This window comes from Euprymna scolopes, chromosome 38, assembly GCF_053919585.1.
Source record: "Euprymna scolopes isolate OS-2025 chromosome 38, ASM5391958v1, whole genome shotgun sequence".
Classification (NCBI taxonomy): domain Eukaryota; kingdom Metazoa; phylum Mollusca; class Cephalopoda; order Sepiida; family Sepiolidae; genus Euprymna; species Euprymna scolopes.
Genome location: NC_136519.1, coordinates 70,990,081 through 71,007,523, shown reverse-complemented (window position 1 = coordinate 71,007,523; position 17,443 = coordinate 70,990,081). Strand labels below are relative to the sequence as shown.

At 28.8% G+C, this 17,443-nt stretch overlaps 1 protein-coding gene across 6 annotated transcripts in view; it reads right to left on the bottom strand.

Moving 5' to 3' along the window:
* The window catches only part of LOC145263177 (DNA topoisomerase 2-alpha-like), a 206,104-nt gene that overhangs the window by 75,008 nt on the left and 113,653 nt on the right, over positions 1 to 17,443 (bottom strand). For all 6 annotated transcript variants that reach the window (XM_080120216.1, XM_080120220.1, XM_080120218.1 and 3 more), the window contains 10 exons: positions 16,996 to 17,292; positions 13,949 to 14,185; positions 12,227 to 12,332; positions 9,503 to 9,612; positions 9,323 to 9,415; positions 7,222 to 7,458; positions 5,827 to 5,975; positions 4,678 to 4,909; positions 3,467 to 3,666; positions 1,104 to 1,239 (listed from right to left, as the gene is read on the bottom strand). In XM_080120216.1, coding sequence (XP_079976342.1) covers positions 1,104 to 1,239; positions 3,467 to 3,666; positions 4,678 to 4,909; positions 5,827 to 5,975; positions 7,222 to 7,458; positions 9,323 to 9,415; positions 9,503 to 9,612; positions 12,227 to 12,332; positions 13,949 to 14,185; positions 16,996 to 17,292 — 1,797 coding nt within the window. The remainder of the gene's footprint in view (positions 1 to 1,103; positions 1,240 to 3,466; positions 3,667 to 4,677; positions 4,910 to 5,826; positions 5,976 to 7,221; positions 7,459 to 9,322; positions 9,416 to 9,502; positions 9,613 to 12,226; positions 12,333 to 13,948; positions 14,186 to 16,995; positions 17,293 to 17,443) is intronic.

The window sequence follows — 17,443 nt, the reverse complement described above, 5'->3', positions numbered from 1 at the left end:
ATTTTCATTTTATAAAAATGAAAGTAAATTCATTACAAATAAATTTTTAATTAAAAAGAAAATCATAAAGGAATGAGAGGAGGATGACAACTAAAATTCTCTGTATTTTGATAGATTATTTCAGAATAACTTTACTATAGATGATATATCTTTTTTAGTATGAGTTTATTGTCTAAGTTCTACCCTGATATCAAACAATTCACCAATTTGTTTTTTAAATTTTTTATTTTAAACACTTGTTTGCCGCAAACAAGGCATATTGCCACTTGGACATTAGGGGCTACTATTCAGGACCATGTCTACAACAAACACATTAGCAAGATGTTTGTTCACATTACATTTGAACTTCTGAATGTTAGACCAATCAGGGAAGCAGGCAATAGCAAGGGAATTCCAAAGTCTAGTGGTTTGAGTAAAAGGTTTCCCAGCATCTATGGACCTTTCCAGTGAAGGAATGACATCTTGCTGCTAAATAAGTTTGTCGGGGGTATATAAGTCGAGAGGGTGCCAGTCCAAAGAGTTCATCAGAGGACATTCTATTAAAGTATTTGCAAAACAGGCATAGGGATGAAACATTGTGGCAATGAGACAGAAGTTAAAACTTTGTTGGTAGACATCAGATTACAGACATTTTGGAACCTGTTTAATAGGGAGTGAGTGAGACTAGTGGTGGATGTACCAGCCCAGATGTTACAATAATACTTATGCATAGACAAACGGTGGCTTTGTAAAGATACAGGATACTCTTAGTAATTTTCTAGTATGGAAGAGAGAGCCCACCGTCTTTGCAGCAGCTTTCACAATGTCCTCAATGTATTTGTTACCATGTTAAAATAATATATCTTTCTTACATGGGGATTAAATCAGTATATTTTATCGTAAAGTGTCTTGTGATGTATGGGACACGACAAATTTTACACCATGGAAGTTCTTTTTAATGACCATTTATGGAATCTGGAATAGATAGCTTCATCTCTTCTTGACTTCTTACAGGGTAGTTTCTGTACTTTACCACATTGTGTTGTATTGTTGAAAATTTATTAAAAATCACTTTTCTCGCATTTGACATTTTCCCAATTTGAATGCATAAATATCCAACTTACCATACAATTTGTAGAAAATGTAGTTTGTAATTTGAAGAATTTGTGTAGACCTGTCAATTCTGCAGCTGCAAGTTTTTCAGCTGACATTTTCACAATGAATCTTACAGTTGCGTCGGTGTGATATTCTTTATAGTCACTGGAAACACAAAACAAAATGTTCAAATAATTTAAATTAATTGTATATATATTTGGTATTATTTACGATTCAGTTTGTGTGTAACTGACATTATAATATAGAAAGACAAATGTTATGCAAGGAAGATAACTCTTTATTCTAATCTTTAACAGTTATCTTTCCTTACATTTCAGTTATACTTAGAAATAAAGACATGACATGCTTGTTAAATATTCGTTGCAGAAGAAAATTTTATTTACTGTCATTTTAATGAAATAATATAAATTTACTAAGACATTTCATATTATCACCTTTTACACATTTTTAGAAAATAAGATCATCTGATCAACAAAGATGAAAAGATTATCACCAACATGATTAATCAGATGTCACCAAGATGAACAATTCAGACTTTATCCATAAAAAATTATTTCAAAATCCAATTATGTCATCCTGTCGACAAAAACAGTACAATTTTAAATACACTTCAAAATGTGACATTTTTTGGATTTCAAAAATATTTAGCTGACAATTATTTTTACAGTAAAAACAAATGTGTGTTTTAAAAAATAACTTGATTGCTACAATCTTAAATATAAAAATGTTTTATTTAAAGAAAATTTAGCTGTCAATGGCCATTATTTTACCCAAAAAGTGGGTAATTTTTTTTCCTAAATTATATTTACCCTGGAATACATTCCAAAAGCAGCATTTTTAATAAATTACATAGATTAATCTAAAAACCACTGGATTTACACAATTTACACTAGTAAAAAAAGTTATAATTTGGTTAAAAAGTGTAATTGTGTATCGAATAGCTAAAATAGAGCAACAATAAAATTACATTTTAGATTTTTATATTATAATTTAAAAGTCTCCAAGCGTCTGTGTCAGAATAATTTCACAAAATCCTTAAGTTGGGGTCTCACCATCAGATGTATAGGATGTGCAAAATCTCTTTAGATAATTAAAAAAAAAATTATTAAAACTGAAATCCATTATTTTGGTAAAACTTAAAATATCTTAATGAATTTATAAAATTGTATAAAGCCTGTACTTATAATTGAGGTGGTAAGTATAACCTTTTTTTTTACTAACACACAGCTACATTTAACTCGTACCAGAACAGGTTTATTGTAAAATGAAAGACTTAGAGAAACATAATTCAAAATATACTATTGAATGTAATTCAAAAATACAAGGAAATACATAGCTGTTGAGTCCTCGTTAATATTTTATTGTTTTTAATCGGATTTAAACTATAATTATATCGCTTGATCATTAAATTAAAATTTAAAACTATATATTTATTGTTGTTGGAGAGTCCGACATTTTGTTTCATTTTTTCCTTTTTATTTTTTAAAAAATTATGTGATTTACATTTCTTACAATTTTTGGGGGGAAGGATTTTAAAAGTTAAATTCAATTACTACAGAATTGTTTAGTTTTAAGATAAAGAACTAAATTGTTATAAAATTATACCTAATTCTGTTATGATAGTGTTTTAAATCTCTATAAAATTATTGGATGTAACTAGGTTAAAAAATCTCCAATCTTTTAATGAGAACTTTAAAACTAGAAATGATTTTCTAGAAAACTCCAAATTCCTTTGGCATTTTGCAGGATTACAAAATAATTCTTTGCTTTTGTTTACTTTAACTATTTACAAAAAAATTAAAGATTAACTTGTTTATAAAAAAACAAAATAGGATTTTATTTCATAAATTATTTTGGAACAAGATTTTTAAGATTTAATTTATTATTAAATTATTGTATTTTTATATTTCAATAAATATTTAACAGCAATTTTTTAAAAAAAATTCAACATGTAAATCATTACATAGCATACATTAAAGTTGTGTCATAATTCATATTAAGAAAACATTTTCTGTAATCAAGACTGCAGTGCAGTAAATTCTTTCAGATTGGTTGTGGATAGAGCAGATTGGTTTATTTTGTGTTCAGTTAAGTGATTGTCATTTAGTCGAGCAACTAAATATCATTGTGACAAATTGTGAAAAATAAAATATTGTCAAAATTGTAATCTTATTTAGAAATGAAAACCTTTGTTACAGCACTGAGCAAGAACACATTGACACTAAGTGTGAAATCAAATATTGAATCCAAACAATGAGCAGATGATCATACACAAATGCAGGTTCACATGTGTTTACTTGTGACTAGGCATAAATGATTAATATAGTTGCTATGACAAAAAGTGTGTGTAAAAAAAAAGAAAAACCCTTACGAGATTACAGCTGCGACCTTTTCTGATCCATGCACCATGGGTTCAAGTATTTCCTCTTTATAGTTTTGTGTCCAGGTACGAATTGGGAGTTCACTAATTTCAACTGTGTTATCATCCAAGATGGAAATCTCTCCACTTACGGAACATTTATGGTCACTTAGCTCTTCAATAGTTCCTCGGAAATTCTTGAACCACGGAACCTTTAAAAAGAAAAATAAATAAAATAATTACAAGAAAATTACAAACAAAAACTAGTTTAATTTAATAAAAAACTTTTTGGAATTCTTTGCACAATTTAATGGTGGATATTTAGATAGTTTAATTGGTATTTTATTTTTGTGCATTGGATTAAAAAAAAAAAAAAAAAAAAAAAAAATCACCAGCCACTCATTATCGAAATACATCTCTAGAAGTTTGTGTGAAATATCAAACTATATATATATATATATATATATATATATATATAGAGAGAGAGAGAGAGAGAAATAAAAAGTTACCTGTTGAGTCACTTAAAGAGCTAGGTTTATCTTCGGCTCCTAAAAATGCCAAATCCATATCAAGTTTGAATGATTGACATTAGACAATTTACAGGGCTCTACATTGCGAGTGAAATAGTTGCATTTACGAGTGGTTTTTCAAAGTCTCAACTTGAAATAATGAAACGCGTATCTTCTGGCAATTGCATTTCTTTCACTGACAATCTTCCAACGCTCACTACTGAATGAAACATTTTTACAACTTTTTTTTTTTTTTTTTAACAAAGTTAAATTATTTAAACAATAAAACATTTTTTGTTTTGTTAACGCAGGCTGTTTAAAAAATATCTAAATAAACTAGAATGTTTATACCTTCAAGTATCAACATAAAATTTGGTGTATATTTAGAATTACACTTATTTATAAATATAACGAAGATGTCATATTCTAAAAATCACGTGGGTTTGGGTAGTAAACAAGAATATTTAGTTGTCAAAGGTCATCTAAAGAGAAACTTGTCCATAGAGCCCTGATTTAGTAAGATTCTACAAATTTCAATTTATTTAGATAATTTAAGATACACTCCAATCCCTTTAAAATTCAAATATTTCTGATCTGCAAGAAATTCTAACAATAGGAACTAAGAAATTCCGAAAAATGTTATATTCTCTGGAGAATTTTAACACATGAGGATTTCCATTTTTGGATAAAAAAAATAACATGCATCTTACTTACCATGAGGAGTGGTTCATTGCCATCTAATAATCTTTTGATATTAGCCACGATTTCTCGTGGATCATAATTAGGAATTTTTGTACTCCATCCGGTTCCAATACCTTCAGAACCATTCACCAGAATCATAGGAATTATGGGGACATAATATTCTGGTTCAATCTTTTGATTATCGTCATAAAGATCCTTCAATAGAGGAAGATCATTGGGATTGAAAATCAGTTTTGCCAAAGGACTGCAAGAAAAAAAAAAAATTTTTTAATATTGACATTAGAGATTTTTCTTTTAAATGTCAAATTTAAAATTTACTCGATTTCATTTTCTTTTAAAATGTCAAGTTTCAAATTTGTCCCCTCCCTCCAAACAAAAATATTTTTTGAAAATGTAATTCAATAATATTTGATAGTTAAATTATTTATTTTACCAAATGGTTATAAAACCAAATTTTAAAAATTAATTTTCTTTTAAAAAGGATTAAGTGAAAAAAAAAAAATTTTACAATATTAGCAGCGATGCTCATAGGAAGTGAGAACTTATGTAATAAATGTAGATGCTCTCAGCAAAGAGGAAAAACGCATTAAAAAAAAAAAAAAAAGATTTAAGTTCATAATTCGTTTAGTTTTAAACTTTCACATGTCCATCACATCTTTTATTTAAATATTTAAGAGTAAACAGAAAAGTAATAAGGGGCATTCCAAAAGTAAGCCCTCAGTTTTTATTTTTTTTTATTTTTCTGCCTCAATGGATCAAAGGGCATTATAAATTGCATTGCTATAATGACTGAAATTCATGCATTAATCTTTCTGTTGCCGATATTGATAGTGTGAGACTAAGAAAGCAACCTGTCATGGATGTGTGTCAGAAGTAGAGATGTGTCATTAAATTTCTGCCAAAAGTGCATGGAGAATGATAATGGCCATGTAGAAAAATAAATTCTGAAGCACAAAAAGTTGCTCATTTTAATAGTACCAGTTCTGTCTACATAAGTCTTCAACTTTTTGAAAAAAAAAAAGAAAATACTTTTAGACACTTCTGCGAAAGTTGGATTTCAGTAATTTTGGACCAAATCTTAATCTGAAGTGAAATTTCTTTTCCAGTCGATTATCCACCTGTGCAGCTAAAACCAAAGAACAAAGCTGATTTTGCATTTACCTTAAATTCGTAAAAATGTATCGGGGGCTTGCAGCATCTTTACCTCCGTGAATACGTGTTCCAAACTGACCAATGGGTTGCAACAAGTTGATGTTATTGGAACCAACAAAATTCTGAGCTAAATTGATGATGGTGCTCATTAAGGACATCTATAGAAAAATGAAAAAAGTATTAGAAGAAATTTTTATATTCAGTGAAAACTGACAAAAGAAAGAGTCATATCTCTTTATAGCTTATAAAATCTGAATCAATTCATGGGCCTCAAAATGATACAGCTTGAAAATAATGCTGATTGAAGTGACAATTCAGTAAAGATATTTTAGAATAAAATTCAGCTCAAGATTTACATCTAATATATGAAATCAAGTCGGTCAGATTTTTAAAGTTAGACATACATAAGAAAGCATTTGCCAAATCAATACTTGATTTTGGCTAGCCATTACTTTTTATATTATCACTGTTCTATGCTATAGAAAGAAGAAAAAAAAATTTTTTTTTTTAAATATCAAAATTTCAATTGCTTTTTATCAATTACATATTCTAGCAGACAAGTAACTCTTTCAATAGCATACTTTGCAGGAGATTCACCATTTAATTAAAAACGTCCATGGCATCAAAAATCCATTGAAACATATTTGATATTCTTAAAGGAACCTTAAAGAAACAAAAAAAAAAAAAATGCTGCTTGGCACGATTTCAAAATAATTGATTCTTTTTGAATTCCACGTGCAAAGAATTAAAAATTTAAATAAGCTCCTCCTTACTTGTCTCCACATTTTTTTTTGTTTCCTCATCAAACTTGGACATTGTAGGATGACATCAGGAGACGGCATGTTGTTTCAGATGATAGCTAGACAGAGTGCGCAGTTTTTTTTTGGGGGGGGGGGGGGTCATTCCTACAAGTGGCTATTATCAATCCAATATTTCATATGAATCATGAAGTATCTACTTAGAATCTATTTCTAAAATACCTTGTCTGTTAAAATATTGTAAAATATTTTTTTTTTAATAATTGGTTTGGTAGTTTTGTTTTACGGCATAGCAAACCTTTTTTTGAGTTATTTAATGCAGAATCCAGTAATGTTTTTAAAAGAAGTTTCATGATTCAAGTTCTTTATATCTTTAAATATTTATTCATGCTGTTTGGTTTGATTATTTTCTGGAGGAAAATTGTTTTTTAGCTTTGTAGAACATGATTGAGCTTTGCAAAGGGGGCGAAAAAAAAAACTATCAATTTAGGTCAGGAAGCCAGTATCTTCAGACAGCCTGATCTGTTAACACCAAATCAACCAACCAGAGAGTCAAGATTTCTTTCAACTCAAGCAAAATATCCAATGAAGTAGGCAGTTTGAAAATCAAAAAGAAAAAGAAAAACTTGACGGAAGCAGTACTTACCTCACCATGATGGTAGGCTGAAAGTTCCGCCACTGAACCAGCCAACTGGGCGACTTTGATTTCCTTTTTATCATTTCTTTTGAAACAAGTGAAAATTACTTTACGCTGTCCAGGTTTCAATCCATCCACTAAAGATGGGATAGATCGATTGTTATCCATGTAACTGAACAAGATCAACTCACGGTTGATGAATTCATTGAATGTCACTTGAGTCGTACCCTTTCCATACAGATAAAGCTAGAACGATAGAAAAAAAAAACATGAAAACAGACAAAAGAGATGCATGTTCTTGTAAATTATCCAAAATAAAAGATAAAGATATGGACAATGTTGGTGTCATCATGTTTCGGACGGTGTAACCTTCAAGGTGTAGCTTGTCAAACTTGAGGAATTTTTCTGTCAAACTCTACACGGAATTTCGAACAGAACTCTTTATTTAATCCGTGGGGGTAGCATGGTCTCAGTCAGTCAGATATTACTGGGTAGAAGTCTTGAGCAATTCGTAATTATATTTTGAGTGTCATCCGCACTGAGGACTGAACCTTCAACCTCCAGAAGAGTAACTTTTAAAACTGAATTTTACAGAGTACTTTATGCACGGATAAAAACATGACATTGGAAAGGTGCAGGTGCAAATTGCATACTATCCACTATATAAGGGAAAAGAGGACGTTTAAGTCATTTAACTTCAGTTTTCTGGTTGGATTATTCTTTTTAGTTTGTGATTTGATCCACGTTGGACATGTGCCAGTTAGTATCTAGCGTCCAAGTCACTGGCAAGTGCCCACCTCCTCTCTGGGGTATTTATAACCAGTTTAAAGATATTTTATTGGCTCCTCAAAAAAGAAAAACTGAATGACATTTTCCCTTCTCCAGTTTGATCAATAAACAAACAGCTTGAATTAAAAATGGCTTACTGAAAAGCTACCCCTACCACTCATGAGTGGAGAATCAAATCTGGTTGAAGAATAGCCCACCAAATACATCATTTATAGGTAAGGATGAGTGTACAATAAATCCTTTCAGTTGATTCAGATACATATTTGCATCTCTAATGTCATCACAGTCTTTTCTTTTCACTGTTAATGGGATCCTGGAAGGGCAGGGGAGTAATGAGAAGGGCTATGACAAAAGCATATTCTTTTCATTGCTTTGAGTATATATATCTGACCTGTTAATCAACCGAGAACCACATCACTCTACATAAAGCATATATCAACGGACACACACTAGAGTCAAAACAATGAAAAGAACATGCTGTTGTCATGGCCCTAGTAATGTGTATCCAGAAAACCGTGGGCTATTACGTTTATCAGAAACTTTAGGTTGTCAAAATAAAAATTCAATAGAGTTTCTGCTTTTAGCAGACCAAACATTGGGGGGGGGGGTCATCATTCAATTTAAATCTAAGTAATGAACAGCATCACATGCATCTCTTTGCGGTCATATGACAATAGAAACTAAAAGAAAAAATTTTATTTAAGTTGGGAATTTTTTTATAACAAAAATTAATTCAACAAGGAAAACACTGGTCTGTTTATGCCCCATCATGTTATAGGAGTGAAACAGAATGTGTGTAATTTTATATCATAGAGGAAAAAAAATATTTTCTCCAAAAGTAATGTTTTTTATTTCAATTGACACTATACAACAGTATGATTTTCCATTGATACCTTCTGTTTTATAAAAACAGTTTGTAGGGTAAAAAGTTAGATTTTTTAATCAATGTTTTGATAGTGATACTATCAAAACAGACTGAAGGATCCATTATATTCAGTAGATTTTACCCTGCATGCTTATTTCCAATGTTTCTGTATAACCGAAACATCAAACATGTACAGTGTCAGCTGAAATTAATGTGTGTGTGTGTGTACGTGTACACACCTGTTTTTGAAAGAAATTTTTTTTCAATAAATTACAAAAAAATAAAAATGACACTAATGATTCCCAGATTACACAAAGTCAGTTGAGCTAGTAGGAAATGCTGTGGCGTTCCATCAGATGCAGAGCTAGGGAGTTTCCTGTGCCTAGAAAGCAGGTCATTGGCCTCCAAGCATCTTATAGTTTTAATGATACAAACTAATAGAAAACGATTATTTACCTCTGGAAGGCCCATTTCTGTTCTGCGCTTCTTTTCTTCCATCCAGTTTGTCAACCATTCCTTTCGTTCATCAACTTTTTTCTTGCTGAAGGCCTACGTAAGAAATAGAAATTTAAATTAAAATACTTTCAAATGTGAGATCAAACAATAAAAGATGATGAAGCGAATGGATATACTTACCAAATTGATGGAGGCATCATCCTCTGGACCTTCATACTTGAAAGGGATTCTGTGGCGCTGCATATCAGCAAAATATTCTTTTGCTTCTTTTGCCGTGCTGGTTCCCAAACCTATGAGTAAAGAAAGCACATTTTTTCCATTAAAGATTTAACGTTTTATTTCAGATCTCTTTATTTTTTGTTTTTTATTTTTTGTTTTAATCTTTACATTTTATTTTTTCTTCTATCATATAAAGGGCAAACTGGGTGTGAACGTTCGAGTGTCCACAAAAGGCTTTTTGCATTGGATTCTCGCAATGTTAGATTCCACAAGAATGTTTTGCATACTTCACAGATCGTAATATCTTGTATTCACAAACGGACATCGTCTATCTTTTTTTTTGAGTTGAAAACCATTTTCCCCTATTACATTTTTCTCACTCACCCTCCACTTCAAAAATTGTTAGACTTCCAAACAATGCTGGGTAGGGAGGGTTAGTTTCTAATAAAAATAAGTCAATCAAAACTGTTTTGTGTCGTTGTTTCAGATACTGATATAGTGTAAATGATACTGGAAATTATATTTTTCATAGAGCTACATAAACTATCACAACAGCGGAAAAGTTTCTGGGGGTTAAAACTATACATCAGAGTACTGCACCAAACAAAAAGTCGGATAAGGTAAGAAAGTCCTCTTTTTTTTTTCTGAATGGCAAGAGAACAAGAGAGAGAGCGCAACTGTGCTTTTAAAAGAGTTCTTACCATTCCGTCATCAGCAATAGATTTGGAATATTATGTATGTATGCTGTAAAGTAAAATAAAACCCCAAATTTTGTGCTGTTATTGATAACCATTGCTATAAAATAACATGTATCATAACAGACAAAGAGAAAATTATCTGCTATTAGGTGTCATCTCATCAAGCAAAACACAAGATATGTGATAAATTGTCATCTGAATAATCACTAATAATCACAGAACTGGTTCACAATGATGCAGAGGGAACAACAGACTTTCAAATAACTGATAGATATGGACAATTCAAAAATGAAAAAAGGTTAATTACAGGTTAAGTGAACCTTTGCCTAATAAATACACCACTCTAGGCTAACTACTAAACTCAACAATATAGATATAAGCAGGAAGGAAGAAAGCAAACATCTAGAATCTGGCTGAAAATTTTATAAGGTAGATAAACACTTTATTTTGGAAGAGAAGGTGAGAGTAATTGCAAGTTAAATTAATTTAGTCAACAATTTTTAAAAAATTCTTTTAGATAAAAAATTAACATGTCTTTAATTCTTCCATTAAGTGCTATGTCAAACGACATTTTATCTTTAATACTTTCTTTACAAAAAAGTTTGTGATAAGTGTTGCGAAATAGTGACAGGCATAAATTGTCGATTTTAATTATTTCACCAATCATAATGCTAAAGATTAGTTGGCATTACAAAAGAAAGAAAAATAATGAGCACAAAAGATGTAAAGGGTCCGTTAAAAGTTCATTTATAGTTTAAATATTTTAAACCAAAATGTTTTCATTATACCTAAAAACTTTTAATGTGGGCACAAATATTTGCTAAATATAAAAATAGCATGTAAATTTATTTAGTTAAATCCGACACCTAATTATGAATGTTCAAAGTTTCTAGAAAAGTAAAAATCTTGCCGTTTGGTCCAGAATTAAAATTTTATAATTAAAATTTAGCCTTCAAATAAGTGAAAAAAATTCTTAGAAATTTAACGTCATTTTGTGGTAAATAAGGATTAAAATGGAATGTGCTTTGATGAACTCCTAGCATTTATACCCATCCTTCGATGTACATACTCCTGACTAACCCAACAGGCAGCAAAATCCCACCCTTTACTGTTGAGGTTCCTAGGCGCTGGAAAGCTGTCTATGCTAATAGTTTTTTTCCTTCAAACTGTTAGACTTTGGAATTCCCTCCAGATTTCCTGACTGACATGCAAAAGTTTAAACATAATGGAAACAGACATCTCGCTACTCAACTCTTCACAATACCATTAAACAGGATCCCAAATGGTAGTCTCTTACACCCAAGTGGCAGTATACCTGGTTTTTCTTTCTTTTTTTTTTGGGGGGGGGGGGTAGTAGTGCAAATTTGACTTTTCATATTGGATCCATAGCTAACACACTAATTCTGGAATTTTCTTTTTAATAATAAATCCGTAAAACAATTTTAAATTTAGACCATTAAAAAAATTTTACTAACCAGAACCACTTGAATTTTTTTTTTTTTTTTAAATAAAAAAAAAAACTTAAAACCCTTGATTCAGGCCACTATAGTAACGAGTGGGTTTTTTTTTCCTCTCTCTAAAGAGATAAATACCCACTATCGGATACACCAAATTTGAAACATTAAAAAAAAAATTGTCCATAATTTGAAGTAAACCAAGTAATATATATATATATATTAATACCATAGAAAATTGTACATTTATAAAGAGAAAAAAATTTAATTTTTTAACACTTAATTCTAATAAAAATGACCCACAAAATAAAGAGAAATTGCAAGTTATAATTGCAAGGAATTTCACTTTATTTAAATAGTTTTGCATTTTAAACCAAGTTGTTTTGCACACTTTATCTTTAAGGTCTTGAAGCACACTACATATAAAAAGGGTATGAAATAAAATAAATTTTTTTAATCGATTTTTAATATTAAGTTTAGTCTTTCAACCTGCAGACACTTCAAGAAATAAAAGATGAAAAAAAAAAAAAAACCTTTGTAGTATTTGACTTTCCACGTATGCCACTGTTCAGTGTTACGTTGCCATTCTTCAAATTCAGGAATGCTGTAAAAAGATTTCTCTTGCTTGTTTTTGGTCACCTGCAGAGAGAGAAAAACGTAAAGATCCCTTTAAAGGTGAGACGGATTGATCAAACTATCATTCTAATCTTTGTTATATTCATTATGTTCCTGTCGACGTTAGTTCAAATCTTCAGGTACATCTTTTAGAATAAAAGAATCTTCTCTCCAAACTTGGTAAACATATAGAATTGCAAACAGAACTCTTTATTTAATCCATGAGGGTAAATTCTTCTCATTTCATTAGCAATGAGCAGGTAGAAGTGAATTAATACACATTATTCTTAATTATCACTTGGACTCTGGTCTAGAATTCCCCCTAAATTAAAAAACAAAAATAAAGAAAAATCTGTATGACCCATGATAAAACAAAATCATATTCCAAAAATTACATCAAATAAGCCATTTTATTTTTATGAAGAAAATCATTTTTAAGTGAATTTGTAGACATTATAACAATCTGGTAAGTATGCATTATTTTGGATTTATCTCCCTTGTTTTTTTTTTTTTGTTTTGTTTTTTTCCAATATGGTCAGGGAGAAAGTCACCTCTTGGGTTGTAAAATTTGATTTTCTTATATAAAAATAAGACTACATAATTTTTGGAATATATTGTCGTTCAGTCATAGGTACATACATCATAGAGATTTTTTTATTTTCGTCTTTTTAATATAGAAAAAAACTACAATTTTACCAAAGGAATGGTCTATTTTTATTGATAATATATGACCAAAGGAATAATAATTAGCATTTCAAAGAGGTGCAAATTTTTAAATTAATTTTAAACTTTGCAAAGAGTCGGAGTAAAAGATCTCCACTTATGGCATCCATCTGTGCTTCAAATGCATCACCAGGCTTTAGATCTATGGATTTAAACTGCAAAAAATAGATTATAAAGTTATATGTATTGTTAATATACATATTATTGTTATTAATGTGTATTGTTATTATTTGTATTATTAATATATGCATTTAATCACACGACACACCGGTTCCTGTCAGATCACATTTTTCCTTAAGAAATGTTGAGCATGGTCATTACTAAAATGGGTGATCAATTTGAGAATTCCACGCACTGTATATAGGAGGACGTCGATACCTACCTGCAAGTGTTATAAAACCTAACATCATCATCTCCCCTAACGAGGATATAAATGCGACTGGAGACCACTTGTGAATTTCATACTCCCATGGAACTTCCTCTGGAAGAAGCTGATTAAACCCGCATAGGGTTAGTGCCAATTCCATCTATTTCAATATATGCATTATTAATATATGTTTTGTAAATATTATTTTAGTCATTAGTTTGGGTTTCAATCTTCATTATCAATATAAGGAAAAAATTGATTATAATTTGGTAAAGAAAAAAAGCTTTTTATTTTTTCTATATTTAGCCATGTTTGCTATCAGTTTAAAATCATTTTTTTTTCACCACCTGGCACAATGTATAAAAAAGCTAGATATCCTGAAACAGGATGTAAAATTAATATACTTTGAACTATGTTTTTTTAGCTGTTCATCCATTTAATTTGTATCAACCCATGTAATACCAAGTAAATGCAGTCAAGAAGAAAAGGGTTTCTATGTTGATTTCTTTATATGATAACCAACAAATATTAAATCAATAAGAAAACTTACCTTAACAATTGGCGTAATGAACTCTTCTACCAAATTGTGTTTGAGTAGACTCGGCCAAAAGTGATGAATAAAATTGATAAGTAACCCTTTGATATGTGATCCGTCGTTATCCTGATCAGTCATTATCATGATTTTTCCGTAACGAAGACTGCGGATCTTTTCAATGTCTTCATATTTTTCTTTAAATTGGAGACCCATGATCTTAACTAAGTTATTGATTTCAGCATTTTCCATAATCTAAAAAAAAAAAAGAACAGAAAATGTAAACTCATTTGTGATATAAAATTTTACATATGTGAAGTTTCACAAAAAAAAAAAGCTTTCATCAAAAACAAGTTCCCCAAAAATATTTTATTCTTTTCATTATGTTGGTTACAAATATTTGATAAATGTAACACTCAGGTTATGTTTGAAGGCAATTAGAGAAAAAAAAAAGGTCAATACTGAAATCAGACTTGCAACAAGCTCTCTTCTTTTGGTCAGTCACAAAAAAGTATTTGAGGTAAGTAATCTAGTAGGGTTCAATCAGTTTATAAATTATATAGATAAAATTCCAGGCTTGAATACTGAAAGCAAACTGCATTGCCCGAGGCAGCTTATGAGAAAATCAAAGACAACAACTATCAATTTATATCACTTGTTTGTTTTATAGTACATTTACTTTTAGTTTGATTGTTTTATAGTACATTTACTTTTAGTTTGATTGTTTTATAGTACATTTATTTTTAGTTTGATTGTTTTATAGTACATTTATTTTTAGTTTGATTGTTTTATAGTACATTTATTTTTAGTTTGATTGTTTTATAGTACATTTATTTTTAGTTTGATTGTTTTATAGTACATTTATTTTTAGTTTGATTGTTTTATTGTACATTTATTTTTAGTTTGATTGTTTTATAGTACATTTATTTTTAGTTTGATTGTTTTATAGTACATTTATTTTTAGTTTGATTGTTTTATTGTACATTTATTTTTAGTTTGATTGTTTTATAGTACATTTATTTTTAGTTTGATTGTTTTATAGTACATTTATTTTTAGTTTGATTGTTTTATAGTACATTTATTTTTAGTTTGATTGTTTTATAGTACATTTATTTTTAGTTTGATTGTTTTATAGTACATTTATTTTTAGTTTGATTGTTTTATAGTACATTTATTTTTAGTTTGATTGTTTTATAGTACATTTATTTTTAGTTTGATTGTTTTATAGTACATTTATTTTTAGTTTGATTGTTTTATAGTACATTTATTTTTAGTTTGATTGTTTTATAGTACATTTATTTTTAGTTTGATTGTTTTATTGTACATTTATTTTTAGTTTGATTGTTTTATTGTACATTTATTTTTAGTTTGATTGTTTTATAGTACATTTATTTTTAGTTTGATTGTTTTATAGTACATTTATTTTTAGTTTGATTGTTTTATAGTACATTTATTTTTAGTTTGATTGTTTTATTGTACATTTATTTTTAGTTTGATTGTTTTATAGTACATTTATTTTTAGTTTGATTGTTTTATTGTACATTTATTTTTAGTTTGATTGTTTTATAGTACATTTATTTTTAGTTTGATTGTTTTATAGTACATTTATTTTTAGTTTGATTGTTTTATTGTACATTTATTTTTAGTTTGATTGTTTTATAGTACATTTATTTTTAGTTTGATTGTTTTATAGTACATTTATTTTTAGTTTGATTGTTTTATTGTACATTTATTTTTAGTTTGATTGTTTTATAGTACATTTATTTTTAGTTTGATTGTTTTATAGTACATTTATTTTTAGTTTGATTGTTTTATAGTACATTTATTTTTAGTTTGATTGTTTTATAGTACATTTATTTTTAGTTTGATTGTTTTATTGTACATTTATTTTTAGTTTGATTGTTTTATAGTACATTTATTTTTAGTTTGATTGTTTTATAGTACATTTATTTTTAGTTTGATTGTTTTATAGTACATTTATTTTTAGTTTGATTGTTTTATAGTACATTTATTTTTAGTTTGATTGTTTTATAGTACATTTATTTTTAGTTTGATTGTTTTATAGTACATTTATTTTTAGTTTGATTGTTTTATAGTACATTTATTTTTAGTTTGATTGTTTTATAGTATATTTATTTTTAGTTTGATTGTTTTATAGTATATTTATTTTTAGTTTGATTGTTTTATAGTACATTTACTTTTAGTTTGATTGTTTTATTGTACATTTACTTTTAGTTTGATTGTTTTATAGTACATTTATTTTTAGTTTGATTGTTTTATAGTACATTTACTTTTAGTTTGATTGTTTTATAGTACATTTATTTTTAGTTTGATTGTTTTATAGTACATTTATTTTTAGTTTGATTGTTTTATAGTACATTTATTTTTAGTTTGATTGTTTTATAGTACATTTATTTTTAGTTTGATTGTTTTATTGTACATTTACTTTTAGTTTGATTGTTTTATAGTACATTTATTTTTAGTTTGATTGTTTTATAGTACATTTATTTTTAGTTTGATTGTTTTATAGTACATTTACTTTTAGTTTGATTGTTTTATTGTACATTTATTTTTAGTTTGATTGTTTTATAGTACATTTATTTTTAGTTTGATTGTTTTATAGTACATTTATTTTTAGTTTGATTGTTTTATAGTACATTTATTTTTAGTTTGATTGTTTTATAGTACATTTATTTTTAGTTTGATTGTTTTATAGTATATTTCTTGTAATTTTGGGAATTTTTATTAATTTCAGTACAACACATACGTACTAGTAGATTGACTTAGAATGTATTGATTTTTTTAGAAATTCACTTATAATGCATAAGCACTTAATGGCCTCCCCACAGCATTTCCATGTAACAAGTTTCTTTCTAAAAAGTTCATATTTGTAAAACACATTGCCACAAGATTGCTTTTCTGGGGTCTACAAACATTGTTAGCTTCAAATCTAACTTTAATAAACATTTGTTACAAACATCCTCGAGTGGCTATTAGTCTTGATACTTGGAGATCAACACAAGGAAAATGTTGAATCTTGCAAAGGAAGTCAATCAAGTGTTTACCTGTTTGTGAGTAGCTTCCCTGACATTGAGGACTTTACCCTTCAAAGGGAAGACTCCATAACAATCTCGCCCAACAATTGCAAGACCAGCAACAGCCAATGATTTGGCTGAATCTCCTTCCGTTAGGATTAGAGTACAGCTTTGAGAATTCTTTGTTCCTGCAAAATTGGCATCATCCAATTTTGGAATCCCCTTCAATTTTGAATGTTTTGAGCTATGGCATTTCTTTTGCAGTTGGGCTTGCTCTTTGAACTTCATCCAACTCATAACGCTCTCAACAATTCCGCATTTTGAAACCTGCAATAAGGGAGAAAGCAACAAAATGAGTTTAAATATTGCAAGGTAGAAAAAGTCAATCAAAATTGGAAGGTTTTGTTATAAGGCCTGAAAATATTAATCTTGGAAACAATTTATGAATATGGTTAAATAAAAAAGAGGAAGGAAAGGA